The 12,500-nt window shown below is 47.3% G+C and overlaps 1 protein-coding gene across 1 annotated transcript; it reads right to left on the bottom strand.

The window, feature by feature from the left end:
- Nucleotides 1-2,668: 2,668 nt before the first annotated feature.
- Dlx5 (distal-less homeobox 5) lies at nt 2,669-7,165 on the bottom strand. The gene is made up of 3 exons (XM_008855217.1): nt 6,507-7,165; nt 4,431-4,615; nt 2,669-3,353 (listed from the first exon to the last, which is right to left on the bottom strand). Exons 1-3 carry the CDS (start codon nt 6,859-6,861, stop codon nt 3,024-3,026), a joined length of 870 nt encoding a protein of 289 aa, XP_008853439.1. The 5' UTR covers nt 6,862-7,165; the 3' UTR covers nt 2,669-3,023.
- Nucleotides 7,166-12,500: the final 5,335 nt, after the last annotated feature.

Here is a 12,500-nt window from a genome sequence, read left to right as displayed (position 1 = left end):
GAAAAGAAAATCCATCTCTTGGCTTCAATCATCTTGGGGTATTAGACAGAGCTAGACAGGTGAGGTCTGGAAGGGGCAGGCACACGTGACTCCCAATGCAAAGTCCAGGGTCCTCCAGAGCCAGAAAATTCTGAGGAGTGGTAAGCATATATTAGATATGGGAAGAAACAATGGAGGGGAAAGGGGAAGGTGGGAGGGAGCGCGCGCGCTCACAAGAAAAATATTTTTAGACTTTGCTGAGGATCTGTTATTTTTACATCCTTGGGCGGGGGACTGCGGGGAGTTAAATTCCCTGGGGAGAATCCCGTGGTGCCAGGGAAAGCCCGTTGCGACTCACTTGCCAGAATATTTTTGTTCTCGGTTCCCGGACCAAATTAAAAAAAAAAGAAAGAAAGAAAGAAAGAAAGAAAGAAAGAAAGAAAGAAAGAAAGAAAGAAAGAAAGAAAGAAAGAAAGAAAGAAAAACGCACGAGGGGAGAGACCACTGGGAGGTTAGCAAAAGGGAAGGAATCCCGAAACCAAGCTTTGGGGACTCCGTGCTGGGCCTGGCAGCTCTGCAAACCCGCTTGGGTAACCCTAGCAGCGCCCAAGCTGGCAGTGAAGGATAGTTATTAAAGAGCACCCCTCTTGTTTCCCCAGAAGTCTGGACCCATCCTTTCGTTGGCTAGGCTGTGTCTGGGGGTCCCAGGTGGTGAGAGAAGGGATCCCCCCACCTTCCACCAGGAATGGGGCCAGGGAGATGACTTCGGCCTTTACAAGGATCAGAACTGGAAAGAACATGTTTTCTAAGCACATTGGTGGGAAATGTTAAAGGTTGTGCGGTGGGTTCGCTCCAGTCAACCTTCCCAAACAAGCACCCTAGGGTGGGGACAGGCGTACCCCAGCGGAAAGCCTGAGTACAACCATGAGACTTCTCAAGTCCCAGGGTCTTCAGAAAGCTCAGGCTTTCTGAAAGCTCAGGAAACAGGTATTTTCATCTCTTTCCTCATTCTATTCTCTGCCAGTGCAGAAAACAAAATGGGTCAAGGGCCTCCCACAACATCACCACCCCCTCTCCAGGTGCGCCTACCCCCTTGACTCTTCTTCCCTCTGGAGTAGGCAAAGGTTCAACAGCCCAGACTGCCCCTGGGTCAGGCAGGGTGCCACCCCCAAGGAGTTTCAATCTGGTGGGCTTGGTGTCACTTCTGTAAAGAAAAGGAAAAGGAAAGAAGAAAGAGAGGAGGTAGAAGGAAGAAGAAAAGGAGGGGGGAGAGAGAGAGGGAGAGGGAGAGGGAGAGAGAGAGAGGGAGAGAGAGAGAGAGAAAGAGAGAGAGAGAGACTCTGTAAATTGCCCAGAGGCACACAGCATGCCTTTTCAGGTCTAGTCTCCTAACCCTGGAAGAGTCTTCTCAGAAATCCTCAAACGACAGGATGTAATTTTTATGTTCTAACCCCCTCCCCAAAAGGCTCTTTTATCACATTTATTGCTGCTGATTTCCTAGCTGTAAAATATTTCACATGCATCTTGTAATTTCCAACATTGTACATTCCCTTGGTATCCTAAGAAAATAGATTCAGGTGTATTAAAGGGTAGTCAACCAGAAAGACTCCTACATTTCAGGCCTGGGGGCACAGTTCTCGGCCTTGGCTATAGCTCTGGGCACAATCTTGATATCTACATGCAGAGGAGTGAGGCGAAAGACAGGTCATAGGCCAGGTCATATATAAGTCCTCCATGCCAACCCCAAAGATAGGTTCACAAAGAAAGCCCAGCAAAGATTGCATTTCCTGCCATTTAGAACCAGCCTTGTCACTGTTTTATGTAAAAGCAAAGCAAAGGGAGCCTTCTGAAAGAGCCATAGAATGGTAATACAGAGGATGGAGAAAGAAAAATTACATTAGGAACATGAAACAAAATCAATAAAGGGTCACAATGGCTTCACTCCCCCCCCCCCAAGCTCCCTCTTCCTTTTTTTTTTTTTTTTTTTAAAGAAAGGGGAATGCCCCCTACCTCCATATTCCTTGTTTGGCTTACTGTTTTAGGTCCATCATTGTCTCATTTCCAGTGATGTGTTCCTGACTGAAAGAACCTGGTCATATTTATAATCATACATAAAGACTCCAAGACTCTACCACTTGCCATGCTCCAAACATTTTTTAGAAAAAAAAATATATGATAGGAATGAGAGTAGATTTCTTTTTCCTTTCTCATCTTTGGAAGCTCCTTTTGAAGGTGGTATAATTTGTCTAATTGCTCTATCAATACACGTGCTGATGGGGAGGGTAGTTTCCTACCATAATTACTTTGAGCTTAGAATTCAGAGGGGTTATTGAAGGATTTCAGTTGCCTTCTTTTGTGCAAAGTAGGAGAAATGTATTTAGGTTCCAATATTAGTTTCTATCTGAAACAATTGGAGTTATACTTAACATTATCTAAATGGTTTTGTAATTAGGACAAAAAATACCTAAATATAACAGTGTTATACATGGTCTATATATGTAGACAAATATATAAAATACAGCATTCAACATACACATATGTACATTTCTACAAACATGAAGCTTATGACTTCTGTTTTCTTTTTTACATTGCTGGATCTCTGTAGAGCTTGTCTTCCCTTAACTCCTGCATATGACCTTGCTGGACAGTTATTAAGGGACCAAAGGAGCAGTTTGCAGAAGCATTCCACTTTCATGGTCGAAATAATTTTATTTATCCAGAATATACAGTTTAATTCCTCTATCTACACTTATTTACATGGTTAAAATAACATTGAAAAAAGTCTTTTGAAAAGTTGAGGTCATAGATTTCAAGGCACCATTGATAGTGTCCACAGTTGCACAAAAAAGAAAAAGTTTCAGTTCGTAAAAAAGGGGGTGGGGGGTCCTTTGAAATGCAATAACTTACATGCAAAAAAAAAAAAAAGCTTTACACATGAATCTTTTTGTTTCCGTTTTCCAACTTCCCCGTATGAATTCATTTCTTTCTGATTTTCTAAAACAGCAAAACACAGTAGTCCCAAAAATAGCAAGAGAGCAGCCCTTCTAATAGAGCGTCCCGGAGGCCAACGCCAGTGGGTGCTGCAAGGAGCCTGGCGGCGGCAGGTGGGAATTGATGGAGCTGGCTGCGCTCTGGTACCAGGAAGCTGAGTTCTCCAGGTAACTGGAAGCGGGGGACTGGTTGGAGGTCGGAGGGTGGGCGTGAGGGTGGTGGCTGAGAGAGCGGGACGAGCCCTGGGGCTCCCACACCGCTGGAGACTGCGGTGAGTTACACGCCATAGGGTCGCTGGAGCTGGGACTGTGCTCTGGAGGCATCTCCCCGTTTTTCATGATCTTCTTGATCTTGGATCTTTTGTTCTGAAACCAGATTTTCACCTGGGTAGGGGAACAAAGGCACAGGTTACCGGGACACTCAGAGGTTGCCCTGGCCTTTCACCAGGAAGCGATTGGAGGTTCTTAGGGCTTCTAGCCTGCCCGGCCCTGGCGTCTCCCAGCGGCTGGCCTCCTACAGCCTGGAGGCTAGGACCCGCGTCTAAGCAAAGGAGAGGCCCCAGAGGGCGCCCAGTCCAGCTCAGCAGGCATCGGGCCCCAGCAAGAGTGCGACCCCAAGGCTTTGTTTTTATCAGGACTGATGGGAGGGACTGGCGCTGCGGGACCTTGCCGGAGGCCCATAGGGGCCGGAATGCACGTGTAGGCCTGTGCCCAGTGCACTCAAGGCGACCCCAGGAGGTGACTCTCTCCCACACAATGGTCAGAGAGCTAGAGGAAAGGGGCGACGGTGCTAAGGAAAAGGAGAGATTCCCCAGTCTCCAGCCCATTCCCTTCTTGGTGCTCAGATGCAGGAGGCCAGGCTCGGTCAGCAGCTTTGGGCTGCGACTTGAGCATTCTTTCTGCAGCCTAGGCCCCAGCAGGTTGGAGTGGGTGGGTAGAGAAGGGGCCAGTTCGGGAAGGTTTCCCCGTACAACAGCGCCCCCCCACTTTGCGACCCTCAGTCTGCTGGGAGCTCAAGTAGCCGCAGGAACAGACCTTTCAAGTTCCCCTAACCCAAAGCGACGTTGGAAACCTTTGTGAGGCCGGAGAACACCGCCAGGTCACCATTCCCTGGGAAGGTTCTTATTGTGAAGAGAACCAGATATTTTTCAAGGGTGCTAGAGAGACCCTCCCAGAAATACCCCTCCCTGTGTTTCCACCCTAGGATGCTGGTCCCCAGCCCCTGGTGGCCTTAAAGCAAGAAGACATCTCCCAACAAACGACAAATCTGGTGCCCGCGGTCAGGTGTCAGAAACAGCCGGCCTGACTCATGGAAGGAAGGGCACAGGGGCTGGTGTCTTTCTGTCTATGAGTTTCTCGAGAATACTATGGAATCGGCTCCAGCTAGTCGGGACCGAACCGTACAGCCCAGCCAAGCTTGCAGGCGAGGCGGGGCGGGTACCCGGCAGCGGCCGGATTTACCTGTGTTTGCGTCAGTCCCAGAGAGGCGGCCAGCTCGGCGCGTTCTGGCAGGGCGAGGTACTGAGTCTTCTGAAACCTTCTCTGTAGCGCGGCCAGCTGAAAGCTGGAATAAATAGTCCTGGGTTTACGAACTTTCTTTGGTTTGCCATTCACCATCCTCACCTCGGGCTCGGCCACTTCTTTCTCTAAATATCAAAACAGACTAGGTTAGAGCTTGTGGGCAGACAATGGCGCTTCTGCACAGGCCCTCAAATACACTCACTGAGATTTTTGTTTTTAATTACGTAGTCTTCATTCTTTTTCCCCATATCACCACCTTTGCTTTTTAAAAACTAAGGAACTATGCGTCCCAAGCTGCCTCCTCCCCAAAGCATAGAAAAGCCGAGTCTCTGATTAATTACTACTGTGTTCATTGAGGTGGATTTGTGCAAGGTACGTCGTACACAGCAGCTGCTTCTTGGCGTCAAGGAAGGAACCCTTCAGCGATACTTATTTCTCCCCCCACTTTTTTCTTTTCTTCCACCCACTCTACGAACGTTCCCTTGCGTTTCTGGGGCGTGAATGGCCAATCCTTTTCCAGAGCAGCAAGCGAGGAGGCGCTGGGCCATGACCCCGCTTCTGTCCGCGTCTGTTCGGGCGCCTGCAGATGCCAGACGCTTGGGCAGGGAAGACTCTAGTCAAGGTCTCCAAAGTTCAAAGACCGACAAGCAAACTATGTTCCTTCACTTCAGCCGCAAGCGGTCGGGACCGCTGGCAGACAGAGAGTCGATTATGCAGCACCCGTAATCTCACTGCAGATCTGCGAGCTCACAGATGTGTCTGGTTTCTTTTACAAATAGACTTAATATGTCCTTGATCCAAAAAAAAAAAAAAAATCTTGCCCTATGCACGAATACAGAGACAGAGATACACCAAAAAGGAATCAGTAGTAGGGCATTTTCGCAGCAAAGGGGAGGCTGGTCGTGATGAATTCTCACTGTTGGAAATGCAGACAGCTGGGGGTGGGATGAGGAGCTCTCAGAACTGGTGTTTTACACCATGCCCTGCAGCCACGTGTCCCATTTCCCCCAAAGTATCTGGGATGGGTGGAGAGCGTGTGTGTGTGTTTGTGTGTGTGTGTGTGTGTGTGTGTGTGTGTGTGTGTGTGTGTGTATGTGTGTAGCTCTGGGAGAGGAAGAGTAGAGAATGAGGGTTGTGGTCTCCTTTCTGCTGGAGTAGGAGATACTAATATTAGCAGGCTTGCTTATTAATGTGCTAGTGAGCAGAGATCAAACTAGACCAGTAAAACCTCTCCAAGGAGACCTCATGCCTCTCATTTATCGCCCAAGCTCACTAACCCTCTATAACTTTCTCAGGAAGTTCCAAGGTGGACGAAAAAGGAGGAGGTGAGGAAGGAGGAGGCAGACACATTTTAGGCACCTATGGAGAGAGTGAGAAAAAAAAATCCCTCTAACGACGTGAACTCTCAGCAACCCCCCTCTACTTTAAATGGCTTTTTGTATTTGGAAATGCCTTGAATAAACCGCAAAGCCTCGGCTCGCTCTTCTCTGGCCGGCTGCAACTCCCCAGCCCCCCATGCCACACCGCGAGCTGCAGGCACCGAGACTGAGCGGCCTCGTGGCGCTTCTCAGGCTTGATCTCACTTCAGTCTTTGAGTTAGCCTTTCACCCTGGCTCTCAGCAACCCAGCACCCCAAATTCCAACTAACTTTCCTTTTATTACACAAAGGCCACTGGGGCTGCTGGATTCTTTTCTCCACTCCTGCCCCTTCCTCCCCCGCCGCCCCCCACGGTCAAGCAGGCTTTCAGGCCAGGCAAGCTGGGAATCCAGCGAAGGAGGGACCCCGAGGGGTGCCGGAGGGAAGAGACTCCAGACTAAACCTCGGCAGGGTTCCTCCACTGAGAATCTCCAAATACCTGGTATGAGAAGCCTCTTATGTGCAGTTTGGGCCCCTACTCCCTTCAGCGAGGTGTGCCTTCTATTGCTGCGGACGACGTGGCCCCCCTCCCCAACCCACGTCGCAGAGGCGACCCCCTCCGTGTCCGATCCCCTCTGCATCTGCCTCCCGCCGCGTACCTGGAGGGCTGGTGGCGCTCGCGACCCGGTTGTAGGCGCCGCCGTACTGGTGGTAGGGGCTGGCGTAGCTGTAGTCGGCGTAAGCTTTGGCAGGGTAGCTCGGGGCAGAGCCGTTCACTCCGTGGTACTGATACTGGTAGGGGTTGAGCGCTTTGCCGTAGGAAGCCGAGGTAGGCGAGCAGTAGCCGTGCGGGGCTCCCCCGGTGGGAGTGTAGTAGTCGGAATCCGTGGCCGACGACTCCGGCAAAGTTGGCGATTCCTGAGACGGATGGTGCATGGCTGCAGACGTCTGGAACGGAGCTTGGAAGTCACCGGATCGGATGCTAGGAACTCTTCTGTCAAACACTCCTGTCATCGCTCGCAGGCCGGCTGCTGTCCTGCTGCTGTGGCGACGACTGCTGCTGGAGTTGGCTGTGGGGCTGCTCTGGTCTAAGCAGACATGGCTGTGGGAGCCAAGGAGGAGGAGGAAGAGGAGGAGGCGGCGGCGGCGAGGAGGAGGCTGGGAGTCGTGGAGGCTCTGTCTCCCGCAGGCTGACTGCTGGCTGAGGCGCAGCACAGCCTTGGTTAAATCCTTAATTGCGCGCTTACGCACAGCGGGGTGGATCGGGTTCCATTGGCCAGGGCCTCAGGAGCAGGAGCAACACCCTAACTCGTCCAACTAGTTTTAGCACAACAAAGCATTGCTTAAAAAAAGAGAAAGGGGGGGGGAAAGGAAGGTGTGGGGAGTGTGTGTGTGTGTGTGTGTGTGTGTGTGTGTGTGTACACAGGCACTCTCCTATGTGTGTTATTGTCTGTTGAGGGGTGGGAGTCTCAGTCAATCTGTGTTTAGTGAGTAACAGGGACAACGCAGGAGCCCCAAGACCCAGCTCTGAGCTACTTGAAGACAGTGTATTTCCATCAGCCATCTCAAAAATACTGGATGATGGTGTGTGTGTGTGTGTGTGTGTGTGTGTGTGTGTGTACACAGGCACTCTCCTATGTGTGTTATTGTCTGTTGAGGGGTGGGAGTCTCAGTCAATCTGTGTTTAGTGAGTAACAGGGACAACGCAGGAGCCCCAAGACCCAGCTCTGAGCTACTTGAAGACAGTGTATTTCCATCAGCCATCTCAAAAATACTGGATGATGGTCTGTTCTTGCCCAGCACCCTCCTGTCCCTTTATGATCCACCAAAGGAGCGGGACAATTGAGCACTGATATTGAAATGGGTATCAAGAGGGAAGAGTGTAAGATGAAGATGAGAAGAAATGGAAAACTATTGTTTTAGTGGAATGTCGGGAAGCAAGTTGTAACTTACTTGTATTGAAAATTTGCAGTTTGGGAAACAGATTCATGTGCAGGAGAGGAGTACCTCCCAGGACTCCATAGAGATGCTCAAGAATGCACTGTCTTATTCTTGAAAAACTTGATGATGGCTGAATTCTCCCTGCTTGCTTTCCAGAAGAGCAGGACAGCCCTACTTCTGTTCAATATTCTTACCTACTTAGAAGCCTTTGGAATGTAACCCAGTTCAGTAGATTCCTGCAAAAGTAAATAGATTCCTGCAAAAGTAAATAGATTATGAACTAGGGTACCTCCAGACCAAATGAAATCTGGAAAACCAGAAAGTAGGGAGCAAAGTCCTTTTAGGAAGCTGGATCTTGCCCACAGATGCACTCCATCATGGTTCCATTATTTGGCAACAGAAACCCACCCAGCCTCTCCATTCTTCAGGCTGTGTTCCTGTACCATCTCTCCTTTATTCCTGTCTAGTAAACATCTCAGTTTATATTCAAAGGGCTCCAAGAATCATACATTTGGCACACTCAGTCCAAAGATTACTTTTTAATCATGTGCTTTCACTTTAGTTGTGATTCAGTGGGGACTTAGAAATGTATCCTAAGTTTCACTCACTCCCCATTTCCACTTCCTTCAAATATAGAAAGCCATGAGGTTGCATCCTGTTTTGGGCCTCCCTACAGCTCTCTTTGGAGGTCTGAGAGCCAGAACCTGGGAGTTCCACTGGGTAGTCAGGGTGGGATCTACTGACCCCTTACCCTCTTCCCTCATTGGAAGAAGTAAGCATCTGCCTTAGTTTTTCTAGTGTTACTTTAGCCTTATTCTGGGGTCAGAACTACCAGGGCCCCAAATCAGCTTTCAGAAAGTCTCTGAAGCTAGAAACAGGATGTGAGCCCCTCTCTGGAACCCAGGGCTCCAAAAGGCAGCACCACTGCATCAGCTCCTAGCTATTGCACTTGTGGACCCCATGAAACCACAGCTACTGTCCTTTTTCTTGGCGGGAAACGACGGTTCTGAGTTCAAGGAAGCTGGGCTTCCGCTGGGTCACCCCGCTCCTCCTGCTGGAGTCTTCTCTTCCAGTCTTGTGGCCCTAGATTTCCCTTCTGACACAGCAGTGTGGGTCAGCAAACGCCCACTGTCCAATCGCCCTGATTCCAAGGAGTGGATTTTCGTGGGTATGTTCAAGCTCTAGATTTAGGCTGTGAAGATCTTCAAGGCATCAGAGACACTGCTGACCCTACTGGGCTGCAATCTTGGCCTGTTATAGAGACACTGCCATAGAGTCATCTTACACACACCCTGCATAACTACCAGTATTTCTCCCCCAAATCCATGCCGGAGACTACTTAAAGAGCCTAAGGCAAATGGCTTAGGAAGATAGGTAATCCCTCCGTTGGTCCTCCGACCCTGCATTTCGTTTAATAGCTATTTAGGTATAGCAAGGGAGAGCCATCATCACCAAGACACTTCTGAAAGTGCCCTTCCAACTTTGCTGAAAAGACGGCTTCCAATGATAAGGGGTCGGGAAGCTGCAGGTTTGATTGAAGGCAAGGTTACAAAGTTACATCTTTACAAATAACCTGAAGGATTACAGCATAGGCCTTTATGCAGCTGTGAATTGCTTGTATCAAGTCTGCTTCTTGGCGAAACCACCAAATCTGGGTGTCTCTCTAAAAGTCACGGGCTTCAACTTTCGTGATTGTTTTTCTGGGTTGAGGTACTCCCTTACAACTTTTCCTTAAATGCAGCCAAGAGAGGGGGCGCTACAGGCAGCCTGGAGTCTGTTCACAGTATACACAGTCCCGTTTCATTTTCACAAACGTACTCATTATAGTCTGCGCTGCGGTTCCGGCTGTGAGCCAGGTTGGAATTTGGGACCCACACTCGGGGCGGGTTTATTCGCAGTGGGGGTCCGCAACTTTTGTTCCCACTGTGCAGATGGTTCTGACACTAAGACCTGGAGTTTTGTTCTAAGGCCAGCGCCGGGACTCCGTCGCCTCTCAAATCCCAACAGACCCAACCGTGAAGAAACAACCCCACAGCATCAAAATCCTCCAGCAACGCGATCCCTAGTGAGACATGTAGGGAGCATATAATTTTGTCTTTGAGTAGCCAAGGATATGTGTTGTGGCGGCGAGTGAGACCCTAGAGAAGTGCAAGTCTTTACCACGAGCGCCACCCAGCGTCGTTCAGGAACAGCGTACAGCCGGCAAACTTTCAAGCTCGCGGAGTTTGACCCCTGGGGCTGGTCCTGGAGTGTCCACTAAGGTGGTAATGCTTTCTTTCACCTTCCAAAAGACCTTTCTCTCCACCCCACACGCTTTCCTTTCTTTTTCCCTCTTGCATATTCGTGCTTTTCCCTTTCAGGAGATTGCCTATGGGGAGTTTTTTTTTTTCTCTCTCTCTCTCTCTCAGTTCTTCTGTGGATCTTCCTAGCTGGGGAGACTAGAAGACAATGAAGGGCCATCTTTCCTAGATATTCTGAAGAAATAGTCTCTTTTCCATCTGAATGAAGGTCCAGGCAGGCTTCATTGTTCCTGGTCGTTCATTATTCCTGCAAAGAGGACAAATAGGGCTGCCACCCTGAGTCTGCAGGGTAAATGGTATGGGAGGTGTATCTCATGTATTCCAATCTGGCTTTGAACTTGGTATGTGGGGGAGGGGAGGGGTGTCACTACAATCGGTTTTATGTGGTGGTCAGCTCTAACTCAGGGATTTGTGCATGCTAGGCAAGTGGCACTCTACCAACTGAGCTACATCTTCAGCACTGAGGAAGGTCAGATGATTTTAATAGCAACATTAATTAATTTATTTTTTCTCTTCCTGGTCCATTTAGAAATCTGTGTATACAGAAGTGGAGCATCCCTTCCTTTGGGCATGAGACTCAGTTCAATGCACCAAAAATTAATTTATGAATTTAAGATTTTTTTTTTTTGAGACAGTGTCTCCTTGTAGCCCCAGCTAACCTGGAACTTACTGTGTAGACTATGCTACCCTTGAACTCACAGAGATCTCCCTACTTCTGCCTCACAAGTGCTGGTAATAAAGGTATGTACCACCATGCCTGTCTGAACTTAAGACTTTTTATAATATGGGAACTTTCATTTATTACATTTTATGCATCTTTCAGAGGCATACCATTTAAGTAATTGACTGTATAATTATAAATGCTGTGTTATATATGCACATTTGATATAGGCAATGCTTTCTTGGTTTAAACTTTCTATCATGGGCATATCTTGCCTTTTAGGTTGCTTGTTCTTGGCCTGATATTTGTTTTACTTTTATTTGCAGTGTTTTGTCTATTTTTTCTTTATTTAGTGAAAAATGCTATCAGCGAAGTTCATTGTTACTATGTCTTTATTAATCACCATCTACTGAGGGCATTTTAATCTCAGGGATCTCAAACACAAACAAAGCTGGTTAAGTCACATGGTCACACATTTTGTGGAGGTAGAGCTGGGTAACCATTTTATTTTCAATGGTATTGCGCTTGTCTTTCAGATAGAGCATTATGATTATTTAATATCTTAAAGTCATAGCTCTGACATATTTTGTATGATGGTTATATAGAAGATATGTTTCTATGAATTGGTATGATGAAAAAAGATAAGTGTGATGATTGCAAAAGCAGAAGGGTTTTTTTTTTTTTTTTTTTGTAACTTTGAGACAGAGTGTCTCTGTAGCCACAGCTGGCTTGGAATCCGTTATGTAGACCAGGTTGGCCTTGAACTCACAGGGATCCACCTGCCTCTGCCTCTAAGTATTAAGTTTAAAGGTGTGCACCAGCAGGGGCCTTTTCAAAAGGTTACAAGTTGGGGCTGGAGAGATGGCTCAGTGGGTAAGATCACTGGCTGCTCTTGGTTCAAATCCCAGCACCCACATGACAGCTAGCAACCATCCGTAATTCCTGTTTCAGGGGATCTGACGCCCTCTTACCTCTGCAGGCATTGCACGACACAGGTACACTTACATACATGCAGGCATAACACTCATAAAAAAAAAAAAAAAAAAAAAAAAAAACTATGATTCCTTAAAAAAAAAAAAAAAGCCATAAGTTGTTACAGGTCATTGGTTTGGGCAATACAGGCAAATGACCTGTGTCACCTAGCCTGATAGAAAACTGACATTCTGAGGTGGTTTATTTTATCTTCTGAATTAGCAAAACTATTCAGTTTCCAACCTAGGTTCAAAATTTTTGATATATGTTTATGAGGCTTAGCCCAAGCCAACATACTTAGAAGCCCATATGATCTGACAATGAACTCATGCTGGGAGGAAGAAGAAGAAAGAGGAGAATGAGGAGGTAATGGAAAAGCTAAATAAAAGGAAGTATTCCTCCTGTGCCTAAGTTAACTACAACATCCCCTTGCCTTCATGAAAAATGTGTTTGGAGTTAAAGACCATCTCCAACAAAGTAATCTCAAAGGAGTCACTAGTAGGCAATTATATAAATGTTCTGAATAAATTAAAAATCCTCAACGGGGAAAACTGTTTTCCACTTAATTCTAACTTAATAAGATTTTCTAGTTTATTCCAAGAGAAAGTATAAATCCATAGAGTTACACATTTTGTTTTTATAATTAAGTCATTAAATGTGTTTATTCATTTAACTTAAACATAACTATTTAAGAAAAGGCCTTAAGTATACTCTCAACTCTATTCTCTATGAAATGAATTTAATATACCACAGCTGAAAACACTTCAAGTTTATCTAAG

The sequence above is a fragment of the Nannospalax galili genome, unplaced genomic scaffold (genome assembly GCF_000622305.1).
Source record: "Nannospalax galili isolate Female #2095 unplaced genomic scaffold, S.galili_v1.0 scaffold187, whole genome shotgun sequence".
Lineage (NCBI taxonomy): Eukaryota > Metazoa > Chordata > Mammalia > Rodentia > Spalacidae > Nannospalax > Nannospalax galili.
The sequence above is the reverse complement of the archived record's forward strand: the minus strand, read 5'-3'. Positions and strand labels throughout refer to the sequence as shown.

Excerpts from the sequence above, each read along its gene's own strand:
- Dlx5 (XM_008855217.1), bottom strand. The coding sequence starts at position 6,861 with ATGACAGGAGTGTTTGACAGAAGAGTTCCTAGCATCCGATCCGGTGAC. Across the intron at positions 4,616-6,506 it reads GAGCGCCACCAGCCCTCCAG|AGAAAGAAGTGGCCGAGCCC; the intron begins GTACGCGGCGGG and ends TTTGATATTTAG. Across the intron at positions 3,354-4,430 it reads TGGGACTGACGCAAACACAG|GTGAAAATCTGGTTTCAGAA; the intron begins GTAAATCCGGCC and ends TCCCCTACCCAG.